The 13,024-nt window shown below is 38.5% G+C and overlaps 2 protein-coding genes and 1 non-coding gene across 3 annotated transcripts in view; 2 read left to right on the top strand and 1 right to left on the bottom strand.

Moving 5' to 3' along the window:
• Window positions 1-13,024, top strand: part of LOC126629547 (uncharacterized) — a 99,236-nt gene that overhangs the window by 24,373 nt on the left and 61,839 nt on the right. The window lies entirely within an intron of this gene.
• Window positions 4,126-8,025, top strand: LOC126629534 (coronatine-insensitive protein 1). The gene is made up of 3 exons (XM_050299608.1): window positions 4,126-5,224; window positions 6,303-6,774; window positions 7,008-8,025. The coding sequence occupies exons 1-3, from the start codon at window positions 4,752-4,754 to the stop codon at window positions 7,821-7,823; spliced, it is 1,761 nt and encodes a 586-aa protein (XP_050155565.1). The 5' UTR covers window positions 4,126-4,751; the 3' UTR covers window positions 7,824-8,025.
• On the bottom strand, window positions 5,845-5,964 carry LOC126630844 (5S ribosomal RNA). The gene has a single exon (XR_007626127.1). It is a non-coding gene; the product is annotated as a 5S ribosomal RNA (ribosomal RNA).

Raw genomic sequence — 13,024 nt, 5'->3', positions numbered from 1 at the left:
GACCACACAAACAGAAGGGCACGAGAGGGCATCAGGGAGGGCAGACAATCCTTGTCCTTTGTGGGAGTCAGCTTGGGCAACTTTCGATTTTAATAATGCATGTCATTTTTTCAACATCATATCGTATGTCAATTTGTAGCCGAAAAAGAAGAAATATTGTATACAATTTTCCATCGTAGGAGAGAACTCAAATGTTGGACGTATTATTTTTAAGAAAAACTAATGAAAAATGTTTGAAAACTTTGAGTTTTAATGATAATGACAAAATAAAGAGTAAAGTGAATAGTAATATGATTGACTTTTTAGTGTAAAAATGTGGTTTTTCGTTAAAATAAACAGTATCAAGAGTTTTTCGTTAAAATTCTCTTCTTTTAACGTACTAAAAAAGAGTCGAGAAAAATAAATATGTGTGAATTCTTTTATGATGTGAAATCAGACTGAATGTGAACACTCTATAGCTAGATTGATGAATTCGCCATTCTCTCTTTGAAACACGGTATGTTATAGCTGTTGGATTGTAATTTGTATTTGCAGTCAATACGATTTTACAATTTACACTAACCTATGCAAGTATATACGGTTGATATATACATAATTTTTTTTTTTTTTTGGAAAAAAACGATATTATTTACACTATACGTAGTTAAGTGTAAATGTCTTCATTAATCTGCTTTGCTTAATTCCTAGGGTGCACGGGAGACCACAGTGTGTAGTAAGTGAACGACCACGTACTAAGTGTGAGCTCCTAGTTTTGTCTCTCTGGGTTCAGTGGGTTGCAAGAAAGCCCAACCATATTTCTCTTCATGTATGCATTATTACGTACATATATCGAACCAGATTTCATGTGCGACTTTAACTTCCAGTATTGATGTATGAATTAAGTTACTTATAACAAGCAATACAATAATTGCAATGGATCAACTCATCGTAACAAAGTTACGTCATCATAACAAATTACAACGTTATAATTGGGTTATTCAAAATTATGTTTCGAACTCGTTATAAATATATATTTTGGGTTATTCAAAATTATGTTTCGAACTTGTTATAAATATATATTGTCCTTATCATCTCTATAAGTTGGATTTGAACCTTTCGAACCGAACGAAGACAACTACCTCTAGATCGTATACTACTAGGTAGACCAATTTCAGCCATTAATTTGTTCCCCTTTTGATTAATTAGATACGAAAACCGTTAGAAAGGTTCTTTCATTTGGTGGACCATGACAACGAACTAGGTTAATTAAGTGGATATTGGCTTTATTTATATTAAACTATTTGCATTATTAGTCATAACGTGGAAGTCACTGTCCTAATTAATTATGTCAAAAAGAGGTTTATTTGCTTGATAACACGGGCATATTTTGACTAAGATGCCTCATTTGAAAATAGAAGAAAATATATCTAACATACTAATTAATACTATGTGCTATGCAGATGATGAGAAATATATTCTTCACTTGAAATAATATTCATTAATTTCTTGTTGCACAACAAAAAGTTTGGTTCTTTACGTATAACAAGTTATTTATTTTTGCATAAAATATCAAATTTGTGATCAAAATGATTTTTTTTTTATATATGTGTCAAATTATATTTGCATGTAAAAAAACCAAATAATTTTGTTTATATATATGGAATGAAGATAAATAATCACATATCATCCACCATTACTGACGGTTGTCAAATTTTTAAAATAGCTTCAAATTAATTTAGAAATTATTACCAGGCGAAATCGTTTGCTATAATATAATATCCATGAACTTGACTAGTCACAAGGTCCTGGTCAAGCATGAACAAACCGGAAAGGGATCATCTCCGAATCCTTCCTCATAATCTATCAAATTAGGAAATCTGTGCCATTGAAATTTGATCTAACGGTTGAAGTTATTATAACTTTTTAATATGGACTCCTGTTTGTAGATGTTGAATCTTTCAATAACATGGATTCCCCTGATTTAATGAATTAAGAAGAAGGAATTCGGAGAGGATCCCTTTCCAAATAAACCATACAAAGATTTAACTAAATGTTTCTAGTAACATCTACAGTTCAAAAAGATGCTAATCATACATAAGGATTCAACAGCTAACACCATCATGCGTCACTGGCGCGAAAATCAAAATAGAATCTATTTGCCACGTCATACAGCATATTTTATGTCCCCGTTTACGGCTCGTCTTGCAAACATAATATCACCCTTTCCGGCACGAGATCAGGTTACTGCGGCACAACATCGTGCCACGCGTCAACTCCTCCCTCGAGGTTCCACATGTATTAGAGTAAAGCTTCGCAAGCACAAAAATCTAATCCGCGCTCCCCCATTACATGTGCGTTGATGCTTTTGTTTAGCAACTAAACACGACCTTAAACACTGCTTAAGTTGCACTTTTCAGACTTTTAAGTTCATTGTGAACCCATCTATGTTTTAGATCATACCGCTTTTAATTTCATTCGTGATTATAAAAGTCTATGTCGAGATATTGAATCATGTTACTCGTAAAACAATCATCATAAAAACATGAGATTCTTGTAATTTCATCTCATCGACCCAACTATTATTTAACCATAGTGAGACCTGCTCTAAATAGATAACTATACCGAAGTCTATCCACTATTACCCTTGTCTACCCTAATCAAATTTACGGCAAAGACAAAGAAAGGTGTTTTTGAGGCCATGTTCTATCTTTTAAAGATTGCCCACTTTCCTTTGTGAATTATTGGATCTTCTTTCTTTTCTTTTCATGGGTTCATTTGATCTTTTAAGTGGGTAAGGTATGAACGTCCTTATCACCTATGAATTGAGAAAATATTGAAAGCAACAACAAACATTAAGAAATGAAAAACAAATAAAATAAAAACCTTGCTTAAACCTAATGCAGATTTCAAAAGGCAAAACTAGTATCTACATTTTTAAAATTGTCAAAATTCTTGACTTAGGGGATCAAGTAATTCAAGAGCAATGCATAGCTAGTCAAAGTTGGGTAGAGCTCATACTCAAAATTCTTCATGTATGATTCACATAACTTTGTGCTTATAATCAGAATCGTTCATATTATGAAATCACTATGTAAAGATCATCTCTGTTAAAAATGAATTGAAACTAAGGTCATTAAGTTGATCAACTGTAGGAAATAGATAAACGTTTTTGTAATGCTTTTACCATTTCCGTCCATCTGTCTTTTTACAATTCAATGTCTAATCGACCTTAGTTTTAATTGATTTTTTGCAGATATAGTATTTATAAAGTCATTTATAATGTGAACAATTATGATCATAAACACGAAGTTCTATTAATCAGAAACGAAGAATTGTGAATAGGAGATCCTACTAATCATTTGAGTACTCAAGTATTAGCTATACTTACTACATATTTATATCATCTCTCTAATAGAGGTAGCACCCATCAACATATGTGGGTCTCATCTCTATTAGAGAGATGATACAAATATGTGATAAGAGTAGCATAATTGTTTTCTTAATTCAAATATGCATTCATGGATTCGACAGAGTCCCATGATCATAATCACGAGATCAAGTTTCAAGTTTTAATCATGAGTCGAATTAAAGAGATTCAGATGACATTGGAATAAAATTAAGACAAAATAAAAGGTAAAGTAAATAGTACCATAACTGACTTTTTAGTGTAAAAATGTGATCTTTCGTTAAAATGAATAGTGTCATTAACTTTTCGTTAAAATTTTCAAAAAAATGTATAGAAAGTCAAAAACGAAAGACAGAGCAATTGCATCACGGTTAAATCTATTAAGTTTGGTAATTGTCTAAGGGATGTGATATCCACACACCATTTTTTACTTATCTCACACATTTTTAGTTTTCGGCTGTCAGATCGGATGAATTGAAGAAGATCAACATATATAAATTAACAAGAGGTGTGTAAAAAGTAAAAAAAAATGTGTGGATATCATAATCCATTGTCCAATCCGCCCTTCCACTTACATCAGAGTTAAACTACTCCCATACAGCATCTGCTGCAGTGACAGAGCAATTGCATCAGCACCAACCAATCCCAAACGACCACGCTTTCACTGCGCATTCATCCCACTCCAACTTTCACTGCGTAAGGACGACGTTTTGCTGTTTCCTACCCTTGTTTTTGTCGTCTTCCCGTTATCTTTTTCCGCCCCCTGCCCGCTTCCCTTTTCAATCCCCCCTCCCTTATGTGTTTGTGAGGCGCATAATTATTCTTAAACACCACTAATAACTGAAAGTCCGATCCAATAGCCGCCGGATTCCTCCCCGGACGATCCCCACGGTACGTTTCAGATCCGTCTTCTCAGACATGTGCTTCGAGTCCACGCCGACTCCATGCTCCGGCGCTCCTCCACTGGTCGCCTTGCTCCGCCGTCTTCGATCCGATTGGTCTGTTTTCTGCGCGAGCTTCTCGTAGATCGTGCTTTCTAGCTCCTCTCTCTTCCCTCTTGTTCCTGCTCGTTTCTTGACACGTTGCGGCGTTTCTCTGAGATTCTGATTTTGTAAACGTCGGTGCCACGGTGTCCTTTTAGTTCATTTTTTTGATTGGATTTGGAAATATAACAGCTTAGGGTTCCGATTTTGGAAATCCAGTTTCTATTTCTGGAAATATTTGGAGTTGAGGATTCGGAGCTCCGAAAACCCGATCTTGAGAGAATTCGAATCTTTTTCCACTTTTGACTCTGAAATTTTTTTGTTAGAAATAGCAGTAGAGTTTTTTCAGTGAGTATTTTCATCGCCGACGTTTCTTTTTAGCGATGGAGGATCGAAGCGTGCGGTGTAGGATTTCCGACGTCGTAATGGACTGCGTGATGCCGTATCTCCACGACCCCAAGGACCGTGACGCCGTGTCGTTGGTGTGCAAGCGGTGGTACGAGCTCGACGCGCTCACGCGGAAGCACGTGACCATCGCGCTCTGCTACACCACGACCCCGGATCGGCTGCGGCAGCGGTTTCAGCACCTGGAGTCGCTGAAGCTGAAGGGGAAGCCGAGGGCGGCGATGTTCAATCTGATTCCCGAGGACTGGGGAGGGTTTGTAACGCCGTGGGTGATGGAGATCGCCAACTCGTTCCACCGCTTGAAGTGTCTGCACTTTCGGCGGATGATTGTTAGTGATTCGGACCTGGAGCTCCTGGCTGACTCACGTGGGCGCGTGCTTCAGGTGCTTAAGCTCGACAAGTGCTCAGGGTTTACCACCGGTGGGCTTTTGCACATCGGCCGCTCCTGCAGGTAGTAAAGTTCACAACTTTATTTGAAATTTTTTTACTTGCGGTGAATTTTGTTGTGGGTTCAATCAGAAACGTTGGATGCATTCATTGTTTTGGTAAAAATTGAGGGACAAAGTTATATTCTTCCATGCTGCATAGTTTTATTACTCTTTTAAGGGTTTTTTCGAGTATCAATTAATCGGAATAATGCTATGTTTGGACGAGGTAGCCTGACTGCTGCAGTAGGGATTACATGGCTGATTACAAATTTTAGTTGCAGGGATTGCTTATGGGTCATTCATTCTTTCATTATGTCTAACAATTCAGCATGTTGTTTCATTTGTAATTTGTTCGGCGAAAGCTTTGGTTCGGACGGTTCTTAGCACTTCTGGGATCCCCAAAATTTTGAAGTTGCATAAGAAAGGCTCTGCAGGTGCCCGAATATGTCACTTCTCATTTAAGACTGACCCCAACTTAACTAAAACCTCGGGAGTGATGGTCTTTTGCACTCGAGGTTTCACATTTGGGGTCCTCGACTCCCCTCTTTATTCCACCCGTAGTACCAAAATATTACTATCATGGTTATGGACAACAACACAACAACGCAACAAAGCCTTTTCCCACTAGATAGGGTCGGCTGTGGGGATGCAACATGAGGACTTCCCCGAAGATCACCCATCCTAGTACTACTCTCATCCAAAACTCGCTTAACTTTGGAGTTCTGATGGGATCCGGTGCATGTGAGTTGGTATGATCGCATGCCAGGGATTCGACGTAAGGTAGAAGTGCCGGTTGACGACCACTCGACGCCCTCCCCCTCTTCCTTTATCCAGGCTTGGGACCAGCAATGTAAGATAAACTTACACAGGCGGAGTTTATCATGGTTATGGACAAGGAAGAGAAATTTGCATGCTGCATTTTGGAACTTTCTTGGGGGCATTCATGTAGTAAACATCGCATGCGCATATCCCCGCGAATCCTTGTTCTTTTAGACATGTTAATGCAGCTTTTTGCAGTCATTCTCAACTAACTATTTTTTCTGTAACTGTCATCTGGAGAGACGTTATTGACGTTGTTTTTATCATTATATGCTTTCATAGGAATTTGAGGACCTTGTTTTTGGAAGAGAGCTCCATAGTTGAGGAAGATGGCGACTGGCTACACGCGCTTGCTGTAAACAATACTGTCCTGGAGACTCTGAATTTTTATATGACCGATCTTATCAAAGTCAAATTCGAAGACCTTGAACTGATAGCCAGAAACTGCCGCTCCTTAACCTCTGTGAAAATTAGTGATTGCGAAATCTTGGAACTGGTTGGCTTCTTCCGTCATGCAGCTGTCTTGGAAGAATTTTGTGGGGGTTCCTTCAACGATCAATCCGAGAGTTACTCTGTTGTAACGTTACCCCAAAAACTTTGCCGTCTCGGTCTAACATACATGGGAAAGAATGAAATGCAAATAGTGTTCCCATTTGCAACCCTTCTCAAAAAGCTCGATCTCCTTTATGCATTGCTGGACACTGAGGACCATTGCACATTAATTCAGAGGTGCCCCAACCTGGAAGTTCTGGAGGTAGGATTACAAAACCATTTTGTGTGCCTTATGTACAATAAGTTTTCCGTGTGAATTTTAGTATAGGTGTGAAACGGTGCGGAATTTATGCCTTTGCTTGTAAATTTTCCATTCTTTGGAAGATTTATTTCACATCCATACAACATCAGGAGTGTCTTGAATGCTTTTGCTTTGAAGTAGGAATTGTATTTGAAACTTACATATGAACTTTAATTTGTTTCTATTATGCGCAGACAAGGAATGTTATTGGAGATAGAGGACTAGATGTTCTTGCTCGGAGTTGCAAGAGACTAAGGAGGCTCCGAATTGAGCGGGGTGCAGATGAAGGCATGGAGGACGAAGAAGGTGTTGTTTCCCAACGGGGTCTGATGGCCCTGGCGCAGGGATGCCTAGAGCTCGAATACCTGGCTGTTTATGTATCGGACATCACCAATACATCTCTGGAATACATTGGGACTTACTCCAAAAATCTCTCTGATTTTCGCCTTGTCTTACTTGACCGGGAAGAGACAATAACAGATTTGCCACTTGACAATGGGGTTCGAGCACTTTTGAGGGGATGCCATAAGCTTCGAAGGTTTGCTCTGTATCTCCGTCCTGGGGGGTTGACTGACCTCGGACTAAGTTACATTGGCCGGTACAGTCCGAATGTGAGATGGATGCTTCTGGGTTATGTTGGGGAATCTGATGCAGGGCTTTTGGAGTTCTCAAAGGGTTGCCCTAGCCTGCAAAAATTGGAAATGAGGGGTTGCTGCTTCAGCGAGCGTGCACTCGCTCATGCAGTAATGCAACTGACTTCCCTTAGGTACTTGTGGGTGCAGGGGTACAGAGGATCTGCTACTGGTCGCGACCTTTTGGCAATGGCTCGCCCGTTTTGGAATATTGAGTTGATTCCTCCCAGACGAGTTGATGTTCCTGATCAGCATGGGGAGGCATTAGCGGTCGAGCATCCAGCCCATATACTTGCATACTACTCACTTGCTGGACCGAGAACAGATTGTCCAGATACTGTTATTCCCGTGGATCCGGCATCTTTACTCATCTCCTAGAGCTGTACATACAACCTCTCTTTTTTTCTTCCACAAGCAGTCATTTTCTTACCACGCCTTGTTTATAAATTCATGTAACTTTTTTACTTTTGGTTAAGAGGGTTTCGATTTCAAGTTTCAATTATATTTCTAGACTTTAGTTCTGTAATAAGTTTGAGTTACCCTGTGAAATCTGAAAGCACTTGCACTCTTTGATCCGGAACTGTTTTGGTCGTCTTTCCCGCGAAGTTTGCTTCAATTTCAAGCCAGTAGCGCGACTGGTATTTATTTGCTGAGTGAATCTTACTGGGAAATTTTTGTACTTTCTGGAGCAGAGTGTGGGGATGTATCGAGTTTTCAAATAAAATAGGAGAGGGATCTTGGGATAACTGACTCAATTGGATCGGAGTGTCAAATCCGATGGCCTAAGACTTCGTCGAGTTGTTTCCCAACTCGAATGTTAATACCTTGTGAAGCTGCTGATTGTTACGATTGCTGAACAAATTTGGTTGACGAACTTGGTTTATGTGATCCTAATGTAGCGCTGGCTTGTCGACCATTTGACACCAAAAGGTTAAAGCCAACAGGGAACAAGCAACCACCCCATATGAAGCTCAGAACACATCTATTTGTGATCCAGTTCTCATCTTTCTTCAGAGTGTTGGACTTGGAGCAAAACCAGGTGAGGAAGAAACTGCAATGCTGCAACAATCATCTGCAACTTCACTTGTAGCCGGGAAAATTTCCCTATCACAAGTTGATAAAGTCATATGTGTCCATCTGTCTCATCACGTGATCATTCATGTCGAGAAAGATAGATAAATGACTCTACAACGGATGACGCCCAAGAGTTGTTAGGTGTGAAGGAACAAAGTTGTGGCCCCATAGGTACAAGTTATTGTCAAGTTTTAAACTATGGAGTTTGATGTGCGGTATATATTTGCCTTTTAAATGGCTCAAACTCATCGTTAAATTTTATAAAATTCTTTAAAATTCTTTAGCACACATTCGACTGTTAAATTCAGAAAGAAAAAATTTCAACGCATGAATACTAACACGATTTTATGACTTTTTCAAGTCTCCATCTAAAAGTGGCAATTAGTGGGTGACTTCCATTGGGATCGAGTCAATTTCCAATTGATAATGGATGAACAACTTCTCATTATCAGTTGAATTTTCCTTAGTACCCTCTTCACCTACTTTCCATTTGTAATATTCTATATCCTAATTTTTTAAATAATTGTGAAATTCTCTCAAAATTTTCTTGACACACTTAAGTGGTGGATTATCCTGATATATAGTCTTTTTGCTTAACGGACTGCATTTCGAGTTCAAGTTCGTCTCCCTCTCCCTAAACGTAAATTAATATGGCAATAAGTTTGTAATAAAAATAAATAGTTAAATTTCTTGGCACACAAGATGGTGCGCTAGGGGAATAGATCCTCTCTGGATCCGAACCATCCGGATTCTGCAAACCTACCTACCATCACTCACCTACCCTCCCTCTCCCCCTCGCCCTCTCACCCCAAAGAGAACGAATGAGAAAGTTGGAGACAAAGAGTGATCCCAGCCGCACGATTTTACGTGAACGGCTGAGATTATTTGGTCTGCAGAATCCAGACAGTTAGGATCCAAAGAGGTTCTGTTCCCGTGCACTAGCGATCATCAATTTAACATTAAAATGGGAATGTTCTAATATAGACCTGTTTGACTTCATTTGGAACTTTGATAACAGTACAGTACCATAGTCACTTTAGGTTATAAATTAGGCAAATTGCAAAATAACAATGTATTTATACATTTATGTTTTGGGTGACTCGGATACATCCCTTGAATTTCCTAAAATTCTTTCGGGCATGTAGTTATTAAATTCAGCAATATATGCTATACATGTGTAAATATAACATGATCACTTAATTCTATCCTCTAATTTGAGAAAAGATATTTGGCAGCGTTGTTTGAAAATGACAAGTCTTACATTTGAGTTAAGGCAAAGTGGGTTAGTGGCGACTAAATTACAAAAGGTTACATCACAAACTTTCGTGAGATGTGTCCTACAAATAGCACAACGAGTAGAAACTTACACAAATTTATCTGCTAATTCGAATAGCAACTTAAAATGACCGGTTGCATTGGCATAATTTGTTCTCTATCTAATAATACAATATCATATATGAGGGAATGATTTTTCCTCGAAGATTATCCTAAAATCCACGTGAGGTCGGTGAAACTTTCACAAAGATTAGATCAAAATTGGAATAAAGGGGCCAGAATGCTTTTCGCATGCAAGTTGCAGAAAGATGACTAATCTTAGAAAAGAAAAGGTTACTAAAAAAGATAATCATATTGCTCATGTTGCTTTGTAACTTTTTAATGCTGAGTGTGTATGGTTTACAAAATTATTACGTGCAAAAATGACAATTAGGTGCACTAAGTTGTTTTCTCACAATATTACTATACATTTTTGGTAGGTAGAAAAAAAACCAACTCAAATAAAACAAACACAGTCGCACCATATTACATAGCATAATTTGTCATTTGCGGAATCAAAAGTCTCATTCTTTATGTCACATAGTGACTAATAATATATGGTAACTTATTTTTGAATTTGATATTAACGATTGACTGAACACTAAAAATATGTTCATTTGTTCTTCACCCTTGATATCAAATCTAAGAACAAGTGAACATAAATTTTGTGGCCACTTGGTCACCGAAATAATATTTCTAGTGGACTCGAATCCATATTCATAAGGCCCTATCTAAGTAGTCAAACTATTAGAGAGTCTAAAGACTTGTTTATCATGTGGCTCAATATAAGTAATAGTTCGAGAAGAATCTAATTGTACATTTGAAAATGGCTATTGTTCGTTGCTAGAATTTCCGTCAAGGATGTTTCCTAGCCTACGAGCACACAGCTCCCCGAGAGGTTGGCGCCGGTTGATGGTTTCTGTCGGGCTTCTACTCACTGGCGGGCTTGTCGGGCAAGGCTGAAAGAGAAGGACATAGTTAATTTTGAAAGGTGTTCAGGCGTACCATTGTCATCTTTAGCATGAAAGATGTAAAACAGATGTTGAGCTTTAATTGTAGATATACCTAAGAGGCTGTTTTAGTTATGAAAGGTGCCTTTGTGGGGCCTTAGGTGTAGGCCTTGAGGCTTCCCATCAATAACTAACCCAATACTCGCACATATAATGTTTGTTTCATTGATTGCAGAAGTGTTATGACTATTATACTTCTAATTACCCGAGCCCGAAGAGCAGAATGCATCCAAATAAGTGCCTTTGTAGGGCCTTAGGTGTAAGCCTTGAGGCTTCCTATCAGAATTACTTCTATACTCAAACGTTCTACGATAATCATAATATAACAGCAATAAAACTACGAAATAGGTCGATTACTTGCGCTCCAAGTAACTTCGGACTTCTTGTTATAAAAAACTGTTGTGGATGGGTTAAGTCCACATAAGGTTCTTTTTTATGCCTTGAGACCAAGGACTTTTGAATGATCAATCTTACATGCCCGAGGGTTTAGAACTTAGATCTGATTGAAGTTGTGACTACATATTCCAATCGGATTCAAGCACTGAGGAGTCTTTTAATCATCAACTTGCTAGAACTAACTTGGATACAAATGGAAGTATACAACATATTACTAGACTTATGAATGAAAAGACAAAAAACAAAGAGGGTCGGGCAAGGTTTCACCTTGTCGGGCAAGACTGATCGTCTTGCAACTTCCTATCTTTGTGATTTATAGAGGGGCTTGAGAGCTTTATAAAGAGGGATAGGGGGATGAGTTTACAGAAGGAAATCGATACTACAGCAGGATTTATGCAAGGTAGCAGAGCTTTTACAAAGGCTTTGGGTGAGGGTTGATCCCGAAATAGATGAAGGCTTGGGCTGACTACAGCTTCGTTGAAAGCAAATCTGGCTTGAGCAGAGTTTGTGTTTGTATTTGTTTGTTTGTTTGAGTGTGTTCATCTCTGATTTCTCTTTCTTCTTTTATAGACAATTTGGCTTGGCCTTCTATAGCTTTAACCTTGGCCGAATGTGGCTTGAAGGGCAATGACTCATCAGCTTTTTACTTGTATTGCCACTGTAAAGTGCTTTTGGGTTGATTAGCTGGCTGGTCTACACCACTTGGTCTTTAGGTAGGTGAACAAGTGGTGCAAATGATCTGCACCTAGTTAGAGAAAAAGCCATTTTTCTTCCTTCTAGGCTTTGGCTGGGCTTCGGGCCCCTTTCCTCCTAGTCCTCTTGTTGGGCTGATTCCCTTTTGAGCCAAAGTTCAAGTTTTAACCCAAACAGCTATTATGCATGGGTATATATTATACACAAACAACTTTGGCCATTGGATTATTAACTATTGGATCCTTAGTTGGACACCAACCGCTCCATTCATCAGGTGCATGCTCTACATCAGAACATAATAGAGCTTTCGTCAAGACGTTTGGTTACCAGGGTTCGCTATTAACAATACCGAGATGTTTTGAAATTAACCTCTACACCTTATCTATTAAGATATTATACCTCGTACAGCTTCTTTCGCCTTATGTTGGATTCGAATTGCATCAGATGTAGCTGTGAATGCACTCTGATAAACAAGTACAAAATCGCTAACCACATGAAAAACTTGAAAAGAAACATTAGAGTTGAAGACCAAACAAAACTAAAAAATAAAATCAAAATAATTATCGAACAGATGCTGTAAAGAGCAAAGCATGATGGTGCAGATTGCTTCAATTTGATAAACAAGTACAGATGCTGTAAATAATTATCGAAAAACTTCTCTTGCCCAGGAAATTTGTTTCAATTTCAAGAGTAGCGCAACTGGTATTTGTATGCTGAGTCAATCGTACTGGGAAGCTATTGTACTTTCTGGAGCAGAGTGGGGGTGTATCGAGTTTAAAATTGAAGAATGATTTTGTGATAACCGACTCAATTGGATCGGAGTATCAAACCCGATGGCCTCAGACTTCGTCAATTTGTTTCCCAACTGGAGTTTTAATACCATGTGAAGCTGCATATTGTTACGATTGCTGAACAAACTTGGTTGACGAACATGTTTTTATCACATGATCGTTCATGTCAAGAAAGATAGATAAATAATTCTCTACAACTGATGATGCCCATGAATTCTTGGTGTGAAGGAACAAAGTTTTGGCCCCTTAGGTGCAAGTTATTGTCAAGGTATTATACTATGGATTTCAACGTGTGGTACAT

The sequence above is a fragment of the Malus sylvestris genome, chromosome 7 (genome assembly GCF_916048215.2).
Source record: "Malus sylvestris chromosome 7, drMalSylv7.2, whole genome shotgun sequence".
In the NCBI taxonomy this organism is placed as follows: domain Eukaryota; kingdom Viridiplantae; phylum Streptophyta; class Magnoliopsida; order Rosales; family Rosaceae; genus Malus; species Malus sylvestris.
The sequence above is the reverse complement of the archived record's forward strand: the minus strand, read 5'-3'. Positions and strand labels throughout refer to the sequence as shown.